This window comes from Moschus berezovskii, chromosome 7, assembly GCF_049115385.1.
Source record: "Moschus berezovskii isolate FMDL1 chromosome 7, NW_MosBer_1.0, whole genome shotgun sequence".
NCBI classification, from domain to species: domain Eukaryota; kingdom Metazoa; phylum Chordata; class Mammalia; order Artiodactyla; family Moschidae; genus Moschus; species Moschus berezovskii.
The window spans coordinates 72607002-72622472 of record NC_142466.1 but is presented as its reverse complement, the minus strand read 5'-3'; the positions used below and the strand labels follow the sequence as shown (position 1 = coordinate 72622472).

The window sequence follows — 15471 nt, the reverse complement described above, 5'->3', positions numbered from 1 at the left end:
CTGGGTCGCAAAGATCCCTTGGAGAAGGAAATGGTTACCCACCCCAGTATTCTTTCCTGGAGAATGCCATGGACAGAAGAGCCTGGCAGGTTGCAGTCCATGGGGTCACAAAGAGCCAGACACGACTGAGTGACCAATAGTTTTTTACTTTTCACTTTTGGAATGTCTTGATAAAATCAGGGCTATGTTTTATAATGAGATGGAGAGATTTCTCTTATCAGAGTATCTGGTACTAGGGTCCCTCTCAGTTGGGGGCCTTGTTTAGACAAATACTTTAATAAGCTTGAGGACAGGATTGAGGGCTGGTAGAAGGTGAGACCCTCAGGGCCTAGGTGATGACTGACTTTGAGGCTCCAGAGAAGAGGCCTGCTCTGTCAGGATACAAAGAATTTATTTGTAGTTCCTGACAGGGAGGGAAGAGATGAAAGAACAAGAGAGAGAACGGAGGGGTAAGAAAGAGGAGCTGAAAGACTGAGTACTGCGTGGAGCAAGGGTGGGGCAGGAATCCGCCCAGGGTGAGGGGACAGACAAGGACTTTAGATCCGTGATTCACATACTTTAAGGAATGGAATCTCCTGGGATCTTGGTAAAACCTAGATGCTGACTTGCCAGGCCTGGGGTCGGGCTCAAGATATTGTATTTCTATCAAGCCCCCAGGTCATACAGGTACTATCGGGCCTCTGACCACACCCGGAGAAGCAAAGCTTACGAGAACAGGCAAGTCTCAGGTGCGCTGTTAACTATACCATTATGGGATGTGAACTGGGAGTCTTCTTGATGACACCAGTTTTCTGGAAGGTCCCATGCTCATACATTCCTTCTCATAAGCAACCTGAAAGTTGCAGGGCGAAGGTCCCAGACACAGAAGCAAGAGTGGGGCAGAGACCCCAAGTCCCCAGGAAGTCACAGAATTCAGATTTCCACAGACTGCAATTTGAAGCAAAGCTTATTTATATCTCAAGGGACAGGGAGGACCAGATGACAGATATCTGAGTCACACTTAAATAGAAAGCCTGGTCAACTCAACTCCCCTTCTGAAGGTCTCTTGGCCTGTGTTGTGAAGCCCTCCTGATAGGTTGCCACTGGGTGCCATCCCAGAGAAAGTGGTCCGGTGGGCCGTGCTGACGCCAGCGCAGCTCGAACGTTCTCATTCCACTGTGGTCTGGTTACAGGCCTCTCCGAGCACTGACACTGGCACATGCTGCACTGCCATCGACAGGCGAGCCGGACAGCCTGCCATCCTCAGTGCCTGGGATTCACATGGACGCTAGCAGGTGCCACTTCAGTGTGATTCGTCTGGGAGAAGCCTGCTTTCAGAAGGTGGAAGTATCTGGGAGGCAGAGGTGCTGCTAATTGATCTAACAGCGTTGCTCCTGGCAGGGAGGTGGGGAGCTGCTCTCTTTACGAGGCTGGATGAATAGAACTGCTTTAAGAGAATGTTGGTCCTGCAGACAGACAGGCATGTGGGGTTGCCCAGCTTGGCACCTGCATGGATATATCACTGCCATCAAGGGGGCCTTTGAGGTGATAACCTAGACTTTGTTATTTGAGCAGTCATTTATTTCTCTCTGTTTTAGGAGACCAAACAGCTCTCTTTTTCAATTCCAAGAAGCCGCTGTACAATTAGCCCCGGGGGGCAAACTTTGTCACTGCAGACCTTTCAGGGCCTCCCACGAGGACAGCCATGGGACAAACAGGGGACCCAGCCTTTCAGAGTGATCAGGCTGGCCAGCACTTGGGGAGCTCTGCCTTTTTAAGACTCCTCTGGAGGAGGAGGTTTGCAAAGGGGTTGGTTTTTCATTGTGGTAGAACTCAGTAAGCCGGGAGAAAGAATGTAACCAGGAGAATATATAATTACACCCTCAGCTGATGAACAGAATTAATGTTTTTCAAAAACTGATGCATTTTACACTTAAAAAAAATCTTTCAATGCACACATTCCACAAATGTGCATTTCACAAGAGCTGTGGTTCTTGATGTAAAAGTTGTGATCACTGAGGAGAAGGAGGCGGGATTAGAACTGGGAATTATGCCTGACCTGCATCCTATTATGCCTGACCTGCATCCTATTTTATCTATATTGCCACCTTGAAACAAAAAGCAACAACAACCACAATCACCACCACAGACACACACACACACACACACACACACAGAGGAAACAGCTCCTGAGAACAGAACATGATCGTGTGTGTGTGTGTGTGTGTGTGTGTGTGTGTGTGTGGCCAAGCTCTTATTTGGCAGATAAGGAAACTGAGGCAGAGAGCTTAGTGACTTGCCCAATGCTATGTGCTAAACTATATACAGAACTGAGCTAGACTTGGCAACTTTACTTCGTCCTATAAAATTCACCTACAAAATCATTTTTAAAAATTTCAATCTTCTTTTACCATGTAAAAATGAATTGGGTCATAAGAAGAAAGTGGCAACATCACATCAAAGTAACCATTATCAGCATTTCAAGCTCGCTTCTAGCTTAGCTTTTAGTCCTAAACTCTTAGACTCAATAATTATCCTAAAATTTCAGTGTGTTTTCTCTAATTGATTGCAGAATGTCAAAGATCTTTAATCTTCAGGGTGGGCCATGCTATACACTTGACCTATTTTTGTAAAGTTCAGGAAACAAATAAAAGAGGACAAACTAAAGTTATTCTACTTTACATGAAAATTTAAAGAGAAAAAAAAAAATCCTGGCCATGACACAGCAAGCAACATTTTAGCTGGAAATTTATTAAGATGGCAGAATCTTAACCAGTGCCACATTTTCCTCCCCTTTTTCTCTTAGGGAAATCAGCCAGACAACAACTTCTGATGGGCCACCAATTAGTCTGGCTTGTACTGTCTTTCTAAAGCAATTTGAACCACTCCCTAGAGGCTCACAGTATAAAAATGTGAGAAAGCCAACCAGGGATCAGATATCTGACAACATCTGCTTCAGGTGCTGTCCACCACAGGGTGAAAAGGGGAAAAAAGACCAGAGGCACACTTTGCTGGTGCAAATCTCTGAAGGGCTGTGGTGGGGCAGAGATATACCCTGGCACTCTCCCAAGACAGATCTAAGACCCAAGGAGAGGGCTTGACAAATGAGTAGCCTAGATGACAACAGCTAAAAAAAAAAAAAAAAAAAAGCCAATAAGAAACCAAGTGAGCCCTGCACTGTGGCATCATAGCCAATGAGGTTTATCCGAGCTGCAGTTATTGCTAATTGAAAACTTTTCCAAGGAACGAATGTGGGTCAGTTGTAGTGAGTGGATGGACCTAGAGCCTGTTATACAGAGTGAATTCAGAAACAGAAAAACAAATACTGCATATGAATGCATATATATGAAATCTAGAAAAGCAGTACTGATGAGCCTATTCATCAGGAAGAAACGGAGAGGCAGATACAGAGAACAGACCTGTGGATATAGTGGGGAAAAGAGAGGGTAGGGTAGAATTGAGAAAGTACCGGTGACACATATAGACTATCATGTGTAAAACAGTTACTGGGAAGCTGCCATATAACACAAGGAGCACAGTCAGCTCTCTGTGATGACCTGGAGGGGTGGGATGGGAGAGGAGAGGGAGGCTCAAGAGGGAGAGGAAAAATGTGCAGTTGTGACTAATTCCCCTTATTGTGTGGCGGAGGCCAACACAACATTGTAAAGCAATTATCCTCAATAAAAAAAAGAAGGAAAAAAGAAACCAAATTATCAAAAGACTGCTTGTCGTGCAAGGGCAGTAACTTCAATGACTTGAACGTTCCATGGCTCCAGCATCTCAGCATTGGATGCATCTGTTTGCACAACATGGCACATTCTTGCCTCTGGGTCTGGAAAGTTTAAGTCCTGGAAGTTGATGGGTTTTTTTTTTCCCTACCCCACTGTGTGGCTTCCACAGAGAGTTGTATTAATAGTTGTCCAGTTTCATCAAAAAGAAAGTAATTCTGCCAGACACCACAGAAATAAAGCAGGCTCATTCTCATTCATTAGTACTCAAGTTGCCAGTGCTGTAAATACAGGACTAAGAGAGGTTTGAGAGACATGATTAAAATGGCTTCCACAGAAAAGGAAGGTTAGGTTAGTGTGTCCTGCTGTTGCACTGATTACACCTGGATTTGCCCTGGTGACTTTCTTGGTCATAGTCCTGGTGTAGGCTTGGGGCCAACTAATTTTCTTCACTTTCTCAAGGATTTAGGAGGATACTGGAATGCTCGGCTAGGTTAGCTCTGAGTCATAGGAAGATTTTCACTGAATTGCATTGCAGAATTGATGGTGGTGGCTTCGTACCACTCTCTTAACAGTCACTGGAAACAGCAAGGCACAACTGAGTAAGTGCTGGGTTAAGACAAAAGCTGACTTGGGGGCCTGGTGACCCTTGGCACCAACAGTTACATATTGCATATAAGTCAGAGAAAAGAAGCAGGGCCCTTCCATGCCGGCCTATCAGAGAGCACTAGGATCTGGAGAGCCTATTGCATAAGCATGGCTGGGGTTGTTCCCCAGAACCAAGCCATGGTAGGAACCCTGGCTTAGGGTACGACTGAGATCCATGTGCCAACCTCCTCCCTTACTAGCTGAGTGATTTCAGGCAAGTTAATTGGTGTTATCATCCCCTGCATGAAATAAGTTTAAAGACAGTCGCCTTGTTTACTTCACTGAGTTATTGTAAGGGTTTAATGTACAAGAATTTTGTAAGTTATAAAGCACTATATCAATACAAGTAACCATCCTTATTTTATTAACAGGCAAGGAGATCCAACCAGTCCATTCTAAAGGAGATCAGTCCTTTGTGTTCATTGGAAGGACTGATGTTGAAGCTGAAACTCCAATACTTTGGCCACCTCATGCGAAGAGGTGACTCGCTGGAAAAGATTCTGATGCTGGGAGGGATTGGGGGCAGGAGGAGAAGGGGATGACAGAGAATGAGATGGCTGGATGGCATCACCGACTCGATGGACATGAGTCTGAGTGAACTCTGGGAGTTGGTGATGGACAGGGAGGCCTGGTGTGCTATGATTCATGGGGTCGCAAAGAGTCGGACACGACTGAGCGACTGAACTGAACTGAACTGAAAACGGTTAAGCTGTCACTGGTTCTGGCTGGAAGTGAAGAAATGTGGGTGTGGCATGAATGCCTCACCACCTAGGAGTTACAGGGCTGGGCCTGATGATATTTTCAGGAAGTACTCATTGTTGAAACCACACAACCCCTTTTTCTGTAGAAGCCATATTAATTACGTCTCTCAAGCCTCTCTTGCGTGCATGCTAAGTCACTTCAGTCATATCCAACTCTTTATGACTCTATGGACTGTAGCCTGCCAGGCTCCACTGTCCATGTAATTCTCCAAGCAAGAATACTGGAGTGGGTTTCCATTTCCTTCTCCAGGGGATCTTCCCAACCCAGGGATCGAACCTGCTTTGCAGGCAGATTCTTTATTATTACATGCTTGCTATTAAAAAGCAGAGACATCACTTCATTGACAAAGGTCCATATAGTGAAAGCTATGGTTTTTCCATAGTCACACAGGGATATTGGAGAAGGAAATGGGACACTCACTCTAGTATTCCTGCCTGGAAAATCCCATGGACAGAGGAGCCTGGTGGGCTACAGACTAAGGGGTTGCAAAGAGTCAGACATCACTGACCAAGTAACAACATAGGGATATGAGAGTTGGACCATAAAGAAGGCTGAACACCAAAGAAATGATGCCTTTGAATTGTGGTGCTAGAGAAGCCTCTTGAGAATCCACTGGACAACAAAGAGATCAAACCAGTCAATCCTAAAGGAAATCAACTGTGAATATTCACTGGAAGGACTAAGGCTGAAGCTCCAATACTTTGGTCACCTGATGCAAAGAGCCAACTCATTGGAAAAGACTCTGATGCTAGGAAAGACTGAGGGCAGGAGGAGAAGATGGTGACAGAGGATGAGATGGTTGGATGTTATCACCGATTCAATGGACATGAATTTAAACAAACTCTGAGAGATGGTGGAGGACAGAGGAGCCTGGCATGCTACAGTCCATGGGGTCGCAAAGAGTCAGACAGGACTTAGTGACTGAAGAACAAGAAACACATCAAGGGCTTTAAGTCACTAGAAGTATGGAGGTACCTAACACAATCCCTGCTCTCCAGGAACTGACAATCTAGTTGGGAAATCAGACCCATACCTCCTACAGATGCTGAATTCTAGATATGATGCACGCTAAAACAGAAGTATTAACCCAGAGCTGGGGGTTGGGGATGTGGGAGACTAATTAAACTGGAAGAGAAAAAAAGGTTACATAGAAATAATGTCAAAGTGAGAAAGGAGGGAAGTGACAGAAGGTTATTTCAGGCAGACAGAGGGCACAGCTCTCAAAGAATCTTTGACTCAGAAGAGATCTGAGAGCACGGCTCTTTCATATAGTTTTTAAAATTCCTTATATATTTATCCTGGAGAGATGATAATTCAATTTCTCCTGGAACATTTCCAGTGAGAGGAAACTGATTACCTCAGAAGACAGAAAAGGTTTGGTTCTAACCTTTTCGGCTGGTACTGCATTGGATGGGGGGTGCGGGGGGAGGGTCTGTCAGATTCTATCTCTTCATTGTTGCTGAAGCACAGGCTTAGTAATATTTGGTCTTTGACTTCCTCTCAAGGGAATAAGAAAATGTCATGCGTTTTAGGACCTTTGACTTATAGAATGTTATAGCTGGAAGGAACCTTAGATATCATTTAGTCCAACTTAAAAATCTTTCTGTGATTCATGAGCCATCTTAGAGAATGTGATAAAAAACTATAGATCCTCTCCTCCCACCAAATGTAAATGAGCTCATAACATACAAAATACTGCCTACAGTTTCAGGGCATTCATGGAGCCCCAAAACCTGTCCTGAACTAAAAAGTTTTCATTTTACTGATGAGAAACTGAGGCTCGGAGAAGTGGAATAGCATGGAGTGGAATGATGGAAGTGTTCTCACGCATCAGACCACAGGTGAGCAGAAGATTCAGGCCTAAGGGTCAACCCTGAAGAAAGGCATTGACAAACGGAAGATGTTTGGGGAGCAGGCTGCAAGGGGATCTATTACAAAGTGAGAAGGAGAGCTGGGGACAGAGTGCGAGTATCAGGAGCACCTTCTTTAATTATCTGGAAGTTGGTTAATGGAAGAGGATTTAGACTTTTCTCTTTTGCTTCAAGGGGCAGCTCAAGATGAAAAGGGAGAAAAGAACTTCTGCCAACAGTGTGTGTGTTAGTCACTCAGTCATGTCCGACTCTTTGTACTATAGCCCACCAGGCTCCTCTGTCCATGGGATTCACCAGGCAAGAATACTGGCATCAGAACTGTCCACTAATGAAATGTGCTGCCTTAAAGGCACAGAACTCTTTCTCACTTGACTTTTTGAGGACACAGAACAACCTCCCATTGAAGGAACTTGAGCATCATGAGAGTTTGAACTGGGTGACCCAAACTGGACTGGATTACATAACTCTAAGAGACACAGTCTCATACACTAGTCAGAAAGAAGCTCAGGTCTCCCAAGAGTGTGGGGTGTAAGGAAAGCTGTAAGTGAGGAAGTGAAGAAAGTTCAAGACGGTTGAGACGGCGGGTGTGAGGGTGGAATTAGTGGAGAGAAAGGTGAGACTTGGAGATATAAGCGGAAGTAAAGTGTTACAGGGTCTGATGCAGCATCACGAATGCTATTCATGGACGATGCCTGTACAGAGTGGTGGGACAGAAGAACTGAAACTAAAGGACATTTCCAAAAGAGGAAACAGCACATCTAGTGGTGGCACTAGCAGGGAGATCAGGTGAAAAGAGAGACAGGTGTGGTGATGGGTTCACACAGTGAGCCTGAAGTGACAGTGACAACAGGGCATGCAAATGGAAATGTCCAATGATCTGACATGCTGGCAAGTAACAAAAGGACAGCAAAGTGGAAATGCCTGGTGGAGAGCTGATGATCTAGGATTAGAGTTCCAGGAGATTAAGATGTCAGAGAGATGAAGGGGTTATCTACAAAGATAAAGTAATTTAAGTTTTGAGAGTAGATATATTTTCAATGAAAAAAATATGGCAAGAAAAGAAGTCTAAGGGTTTAGCCTGTAGCGCCGACTTCAACGTGGAGACGGTATCGTTGAAAAGATGTACGAAGGAAGAGTTCAGAAAGTTAGAGGGGATCTGAGCTTAGAGAGTGAATAAAAACCCAGCAAAAAGGAAGTTTCAGGGAAAAAGAGCGATCAACATAAATACAGTCTTATTTTCATGTGCATTCAGCTCTGTGTTTTGGCAGGTAGATTACAGTAGTGTTCATTCTGGCAACACACTGGAGGTGTAGTATGAATTATAAAGTGCTTTTACATGGATTATAGGTATTTCCTAAAAAAAAAACAACAAAAAGCCTTAGAAAATATGACTAAAACTTCTCTTTCAATTTCTCAACCAGCAAAATAGAAATCACTTTAAGTTTAATCAGTTTCCTTGACACCCTTACTTTAAGGAAGGTGATTTCTGCCATCCTAACATGAGAAACGGGAGGGTATGTTGAGGCAACGTGACGTGCCTGGGCCACCTTAGTCAATGAGGTGGCAGCAGCAAAGACTAAATTTAACATTCTGATTTCTGTTCCTTAAAATCAGATTCAAAACCAAAATGAAACACTGACTCACATTTTCAGGAATAACTTTTGAGAAATAAAATGAACACAAATTAAATCAGTAATTCTCAATTCAAACATTTCTCTTGGAGATCTATGCTACAATGACTATTAGGAGGTGATGGTTAAGAAGTGTTAAGAAACTCATTTACTCCCAATAATGAGGACCCATAGAGGGAAGACTGTGACTGTGACTGAGAAACAGTAAAGGAAGCTAAAATTTTCAGTTTTGGTAATTTCAATGATTATCACAGTGAGCACAGCTCCCATTTACAATTTTTTTAACAATCAATTTCAGAAACTAAGAATTAAGAACAGGGCTTCCCTGGTGGCTCAGTGGTAAAGAATCTGCCTGCCAACGGGTTTGATCCTTGATCTGGGAAGATCCCAACTGCTGTGGAGCAACTAAGCCTGTGTGCCGCAACTATTGAGCTTGAGCTCTAGCACCCAGGAGCCACAACTACTGAAGCCCATGCATCCTTAAGCCCCTGCTCTGCAACAAGAGAAGCCATCTCCAAAAGAAGTCTGTGCACCACAAAAAGAGTATCCCACCTCCCTGCAGCTAGAGAAAAAGCCGCATAGTAAGGAAGACACAGCACAGCCACACACACCACACACACACCACACACACACACACACACACACACACACACACAAAATCTTCCTGTGATCTTTATCATCAGATGTTTTGGTTTTATACCTGTTAATGAAATACTCTCTTGCTATTTAAAATACACACACACACACACACACACACAATCTTCCTGTGATCTTTATCATCAGATGTTTTGGTTTTATACCTGCTAATGCAATACTCTCTTGCTATTTAAAATACCCAACACGTGTAGAACAGAAAAGCCAAACCAAAACATAATCTAAAATCAATCACTCACAGTAAAAACAACCACAATGTATAATAAACTTCCTGGGTGGCTCAGATGGTAATGCATCTGCCTGCAATGCAGGAGACCCAGGTTTGATCCCTGGGTCAGGGAAGATCCCCTGGAGAAGGAAATGGCAACCCACTCTACTATCCTTGCTGGGAAAATCCCATGGACAGAGAATTCTGGTGAGTTACAGTCCATAGGTTCTCAAACAGTCAGACATAGCGGAGCAACTAACAGTTTCAGATTTATAACAGGCACAAATGACTATTTCAAACACTATATATATCATTACCCAAACAAGTGTGAGGTCCTCGAAGCAAATACTATTTTCTTCTTAGGCTCAAGTCAAGAGTGTTGTTATGTGCAGTAAGAATTCAATCAGTATTTCTGGAATAAATTGCGTTAGTTAGTAGGGATTTGTTAAGGAATAGGTAGGGGAGAGCAAGTTATATATACAAGTTGGTTGCTTTAATCAAATCAAAACTAGACCTATATTTGTCTAGCAGAAGCAGGCTAGATATTGGTGTGAGTTTCTTTTGAAAAGGTAGGGTGAGAGGACCAGATATTCCTTTGTGGCTTACTGCAGGCAGCGCCCTCACCCTCAGCTCCTTGCCATGGGTGGGTATGGCAGTGATGTCTCCCAGAGTTAGAACCCTGAGGACTAACCTAGAGGAACAGCCACCAAGTGGAGATAAGGCCGCTGTCCTTCCTGTTGGCCTCAGTCCCCTGAAGGACTGGTGAGCAGAAGTGGGGAGGTGACGTAAATGGAGGGATCACAATTACTTCAGATTCCCTCCTGGCTCTCTCCTGGCTACTCCCACCACCATGCCCCCTTCCACGCTGACTCTTGAGTTGTGAGAACACAGTCTCCAGAGCTCACACTTACTTGGCAGCAGCATCCTTTCTCAACTGTTCATGCTTCATGAGGAGATTTTTCCGGTCTCGGAAAGCTTTTCTGACCTTGTACCCTTTGTAGACAGCCTGGATCTTGAAGGCAGCAATGTCCTGTATAGCTGCGATGGACAGGGCACCATGCTCCAACATGAACTGGATCACTTCATGACGCTCCCCAAGCAGAGCATAATCCAGGGGGGTGTACCTGAAGTATGGAGATTTTTTTTAAAGTGTTGTAAGGTAATTCAGAGCACAGTTAAACTGGTGACATTATGCAGTAGGAGGAAACCTCATTCTAAGATGTGGAATACTCCTCAGGCATAGCTATCTTCTGTCCTCCAGGGCTGTTCCTTTTTTTCTCTGAGGAGCACAGAACAAGGATGGAGCTGGTAGCTGGTGTTTTGCACTGCTGACCATGTCTATTCCTCAGTTTTGCTCACTTGCTCACAAATTAGGGGATTTGAGAATACATGATCACTTTTCTTCCTCCCCATGTTCTAAGTAATTCCTCAATCCTATCTAAAAAACACTGCCAATAGTATTCTGTGAGGTTCCTAAGTTTGAGCCCATGATTACTGATAGTTAATGTTTATGAAATGAAAACTATATCTCCAAATGGACAGAGTTAGTCTGTGAGAAGAATGGCCCTTTAAACCCCTGCAGAAATGATGGATTATTAAACAGAGTTGGGACAACTGTACGGTCATTGGGGGGAAAAAAAAGATTCTTACATCACTTTCCCTCCAAAATAAATGCTGGATGAAGTAATGATCTAATTTTTTTTTTTTTAATGGGAATTCCCTGGTGGTCCAGTGGTTAGGACTCTGTTCTCACTGCTGAGGGCCAACGTTCAACCCCTACTTGGGGAATTACGATCCCATAAGCTACATGGTGTGGCCGAAGAAAAATACCATGAAAGTAGAAGAAAAAATCATGGACGATTTTTAAAAATATTGGAGTGGGAAGTTTTTTCCAAAGAAAGATACAGAATGCAGAAACCTTAAGATTGATAAATCCAAGTACATAAAAATAACAAATATTTATAGGGCAAAAACACCAATAACAAAGATAAAAGATAGTTCTTCAAACAGGAAATACTAGGGGCTACTAGCACATAAAAATATGTTCAATGTCACTCATTTAAGAGAAATAGAATTTATTGAGTGAGCACTTTAATCTAAAGATTAATTTAGCAAAGACCAGAAAGTTTAATAACACACTGTGCTGGTAAGGATGGAGGGAGACAGGCTCTCTACATACTAGGGAAGCAATCTGGCAATATATTTCACAATTATTCATGTATCTGCCCTCTGCCACTGCCTTTTCACTTATAGGCATTCATCCAATAGATCTGCTCTCCTGTGAAGTGCTTTATGTATAAGGATATTCACAGAAGCACAGCTTGAAATAGTAACACAATGGAAACAACCTCAATTCCATCAACAGTGAAAGTCGTTCAGTCATGTCCAACCCTTTGTGACCCCATGAACTATACAGTCCATGCAATTCTCCAGGCCAGAATATTGGAGTGGGTAGCTGTTCCCTTCTCCTGGCAGATCTTCCCAACCCAGGGATTGAACCCAGGTCTCCTGCATGGCAGGCAGCAGATTCTTTACCAGTTGAGACACCAGGGAAGCCCAAGAAAACTGGCGTGGGTAGCCTGCCTCTTCTCCAGAAGATCTTTCCGACCCAGGAATCAAACTGGGGTGTCCTGCACTCAGGTGAATTCTTTACCAGCTCAGCTACCAGGGAAGCCCTCCATCAATAAACATAGGACTGGTTAAATAAAGTACAGGCCATCCCATCACAAAGTCATCTGCATAAAGCAGCCATTATTGTGTACATGAATAAATAAGGAACAATCACCAGGATGACTTGTTCAGTGAAGGAAAATAGAAAAAGTAAGAAACCAGAACAGTATTATGATGTGCTTCACTGATATAAAAAGAATATATCCCTATGTGCTCACCTATGTAAAATATTGATATAACTCTCTAGAAGTTTCCCAAGAAAATGTGACAGTGATATCTCTGGGGAGGAAGCTAACTGTCTCAGAGACAGGGATAGGAGGAATATTTAGTTTCACTAAATGTCCTTTTATGCTTTTTAAATTTTGCAGTGTACATACCTTTTTGATAAGTGTATTATTTAGAAAAGATGGCTATTATTATTATCATAGAGTTACATATTAGAATTTTAACTGACTACTTTCTAGATCTGTGATTTTAGGCAGATTCTTTTAAAAAATACATCTTCTCTATTTTTGGAATATAAAACAAACCAGATAAATATACAGAAGAAAATAACAGTCATCTACATTCTCACTCTCAGAGTTAACCACTGTTGACATTAATATCTTGGGAAGTATGTTTCCTTTTTTAAAGAAAAATAATTACTTTGTAAAAATGACACACAGTTTAAGAATTCAAATGATGCAAAAAGTACTAAAATTTGAAGTAAAGAAAATACCCCCAATTCTACCATCCATCCGTGGTAATAACAATGGTTGTCACTTCCTGACCAACTTATGCTCCACCTATCCTCATACAGATTTGGTATGATGACAGAATATAATCAGTGTGAAGAAGACAGCAGTGTGCCTGGCATGAGGGAAGCAGCTCATAAAATTTAGTGTGATTGGTGCTATTACAGGACACACATTGCAGCGCTTATATGTTGGTGATAGCATTTATCACGAATATTATTTGCACAGACCCAAACTAGCATTTTGAACTGTGGTGTTGGAGAAGACTCTTTAGAGTCCCTTGGACAGCAAGGAGATCAAACCAGTCCATCTAAAGGAAATCAGTCCTGGGTGTTCATTGGAAGGACTGATGTTGAACCTGAAACTCCAATACTGTGGCTACCTGATGCGAAGAGCTGACTCATTGGAAAAGACCCTGATGCCAGGAAAGATTGGGGGCAGGAGGAGAAGGGGACGACAGAGGATGAGATGGTTGGATGGCACCACCGACTCAATGGACATGGGTCTGGGTGGACTCCGAGAGTTGGTGATGAACAGAAAGACCTGGTGTGCTGCAGTTCATGGGGTCACAGAGAGTCGGACATGACTGAGCAACTGAACTCAACTGAACTGAACTGAAACTAGCATTTATGACTGCTGAACAACTGCCGGATCAGCTTCCTCTGGATGACTGTCACTGAGTCAGTGCACTCACAGGTGTTGGAAGGAAACAATCAGCTGACTGATGAGCTGGAAAAATGATGACTATATGGGTGTATGACTAGACTGGGAAAATCAGCCAATGATTATAGAAAAGAAACTCTTCAAAACTCACCTAACAGTCACAGTAAGATACAAAAGGAAGAGGTTTTCAGTAAATGCAAAGGGTAGTTTGGTCACTTTAGTAAGGAGACTCTAAATTCAGAAGGAAGTTCTTGAATGCTAAAATGAACGAACCCCCGTTTAAGGACAGCTTGATCTGCCAATATTGTTCAGAAACCAGAAGGCCATAAAATAGAGGTGCCTGAATAAACTTTAAAACATTATTTACATGTAAATAGCATTTTGTAAACTCAGAAGAACTTTTACAAAATCCTCTATATATTCTAAAATACCTTTCATAACTGTACTTTCCCCAATAGAAAAAGTCATCAGAGTCAGAGAAACACTGCAGTGAATTTGACAGATTTAGTTTAACACCCTCACTGTATAAATGAATAAACAGACCTGGAAAGATTAAGCAACATGCTGAAGTCTATGTAACCAGTTACCTGCAAAACCTAGATGGGACTATAATCACACGTTGCCCTGTTCAGTACAATAATCCTTCTATAATTCATCTCTCAGTCATTGAATATATGTCTCCTATGGAATGAAACTGCTTCTAAATCAATGTGCAAATGACTTATGCATTTTTATTAAGCCTGATCATTTTTTTCTATAATTATTAATATGTAGTATCTTTCACATAGTATACAAGAAGGATTATCAAAATATGGCTTATGAAAGTGAGGCCCAAATTATGTGTTTACTTACAAATATGACAAAAAGAAACGACATGGGCATAATATTTCCTAAAAAATGCTGAACCGGAGGTCAGCAGACCTGTGTGACCCTGGGCATTCTCTTCACTTCTCTGAGTTTCTGTTTCCTCATCTGTAAAAGGTGAAAGGAACGGGAGAAGAAGAACTAGATTTCTCAGGCTGCTTGTGGATGCAAAGTTGCATTTCAAATATGTTAAATATTTTTATTATGAAAAAATCATGTTTTTATTATGAGAAACTTTAAGCATAAACAAAAGTAGAGTGAACAGCATGCTAATGTTTATACACTCATTACCCAAATTTAATAATTAGCAAAATTTTTACCACATTCACTTCATCTACTCCTTTCCTTTTTATTTTTGCTCAAGTATTTTAAAAGCAAATCCCAGAGGAATTCCCTGGTGGATCCAGTGGTCAGCACTCAAGAGATTTCACTGCCATGGGCCCAGGTTCAAATCCTGGTGGGGAAAGACCCCACAAGCCATCTATCCATCAATCAATCAATAAAGCAAATCCCAGACTCCAATCATTTAATATCTCTGTATTTCAGATTCATCTATAATAAGGTAAACGTAATCACAATGCCATTGTATTAACAAAATTAACAGGAATTCCTTAGCAAGATCTAATGCCTACTCTAAAGACACATTTTCCTGATTTTCTTTTTAAAAATGTCTTTTTCCTTTTTTTTTTTTTTACAATTAGTTTCTTCAAATTACTTCTCGGTCAATTTTTGATTTAAGGAGACATAGACTAAATATCTAGTAAGGCTTTAAGACTAAAGTCTGTACTTAGTGTTTAGGCAACTGACCGCATTGTGATTACTACTATTGAATCTTTCTTCATCCCAAACTCAACTGAGACACATTCAGGCACTGTGAATATTCCCATCTGTGTCAGAGTATGGCTGTCAGATAGTTATTGACTGAAAGCCAGCAGTAGGTGGCAAAAATTATGTCTATAAAGAGAACATCAAGCGGTTGTGTCAATGCATGTGAAGTAAAAATTAACAGTACATTGATGGTAACCAGTCAAGAAACAATGCAGATAAAGACAAGAGACA

At 42.1% G+C, this 15471-nt stretch overlaps 1 protein-coding gene and 1 pseudogene across 4 annotated transcripts in view; one reads left to right on the top strand and one right to left on the bottom strand.

Annotated features, from left to right (window-relative positions):
• The window catches only part of INVS (inversin), a 135223-nt gene that overhangs the window by 26798 nt on the left and 92954 nt on the right, over window positions 1–15471 (bottom strand). For all 4 annotated transcript variants that reach the window (XM_055427149.2, XM_055427154.2, XM_055427150.2 and 1 more), the window contains one exon: window positions 10393–10605. In XM_055427149.2, the coding sequence (XP_055283124.2) occupies window positions 10393–10605 (213 nt within the window). The remainder of the gene's footprint in view (window positions 1–10392; window positions 10606–15471) is intronic.
• On the top strand, window positions 3148–3226 carry LOC148777358 (U4 spliceosomal RNA; annotated as a pseudogene).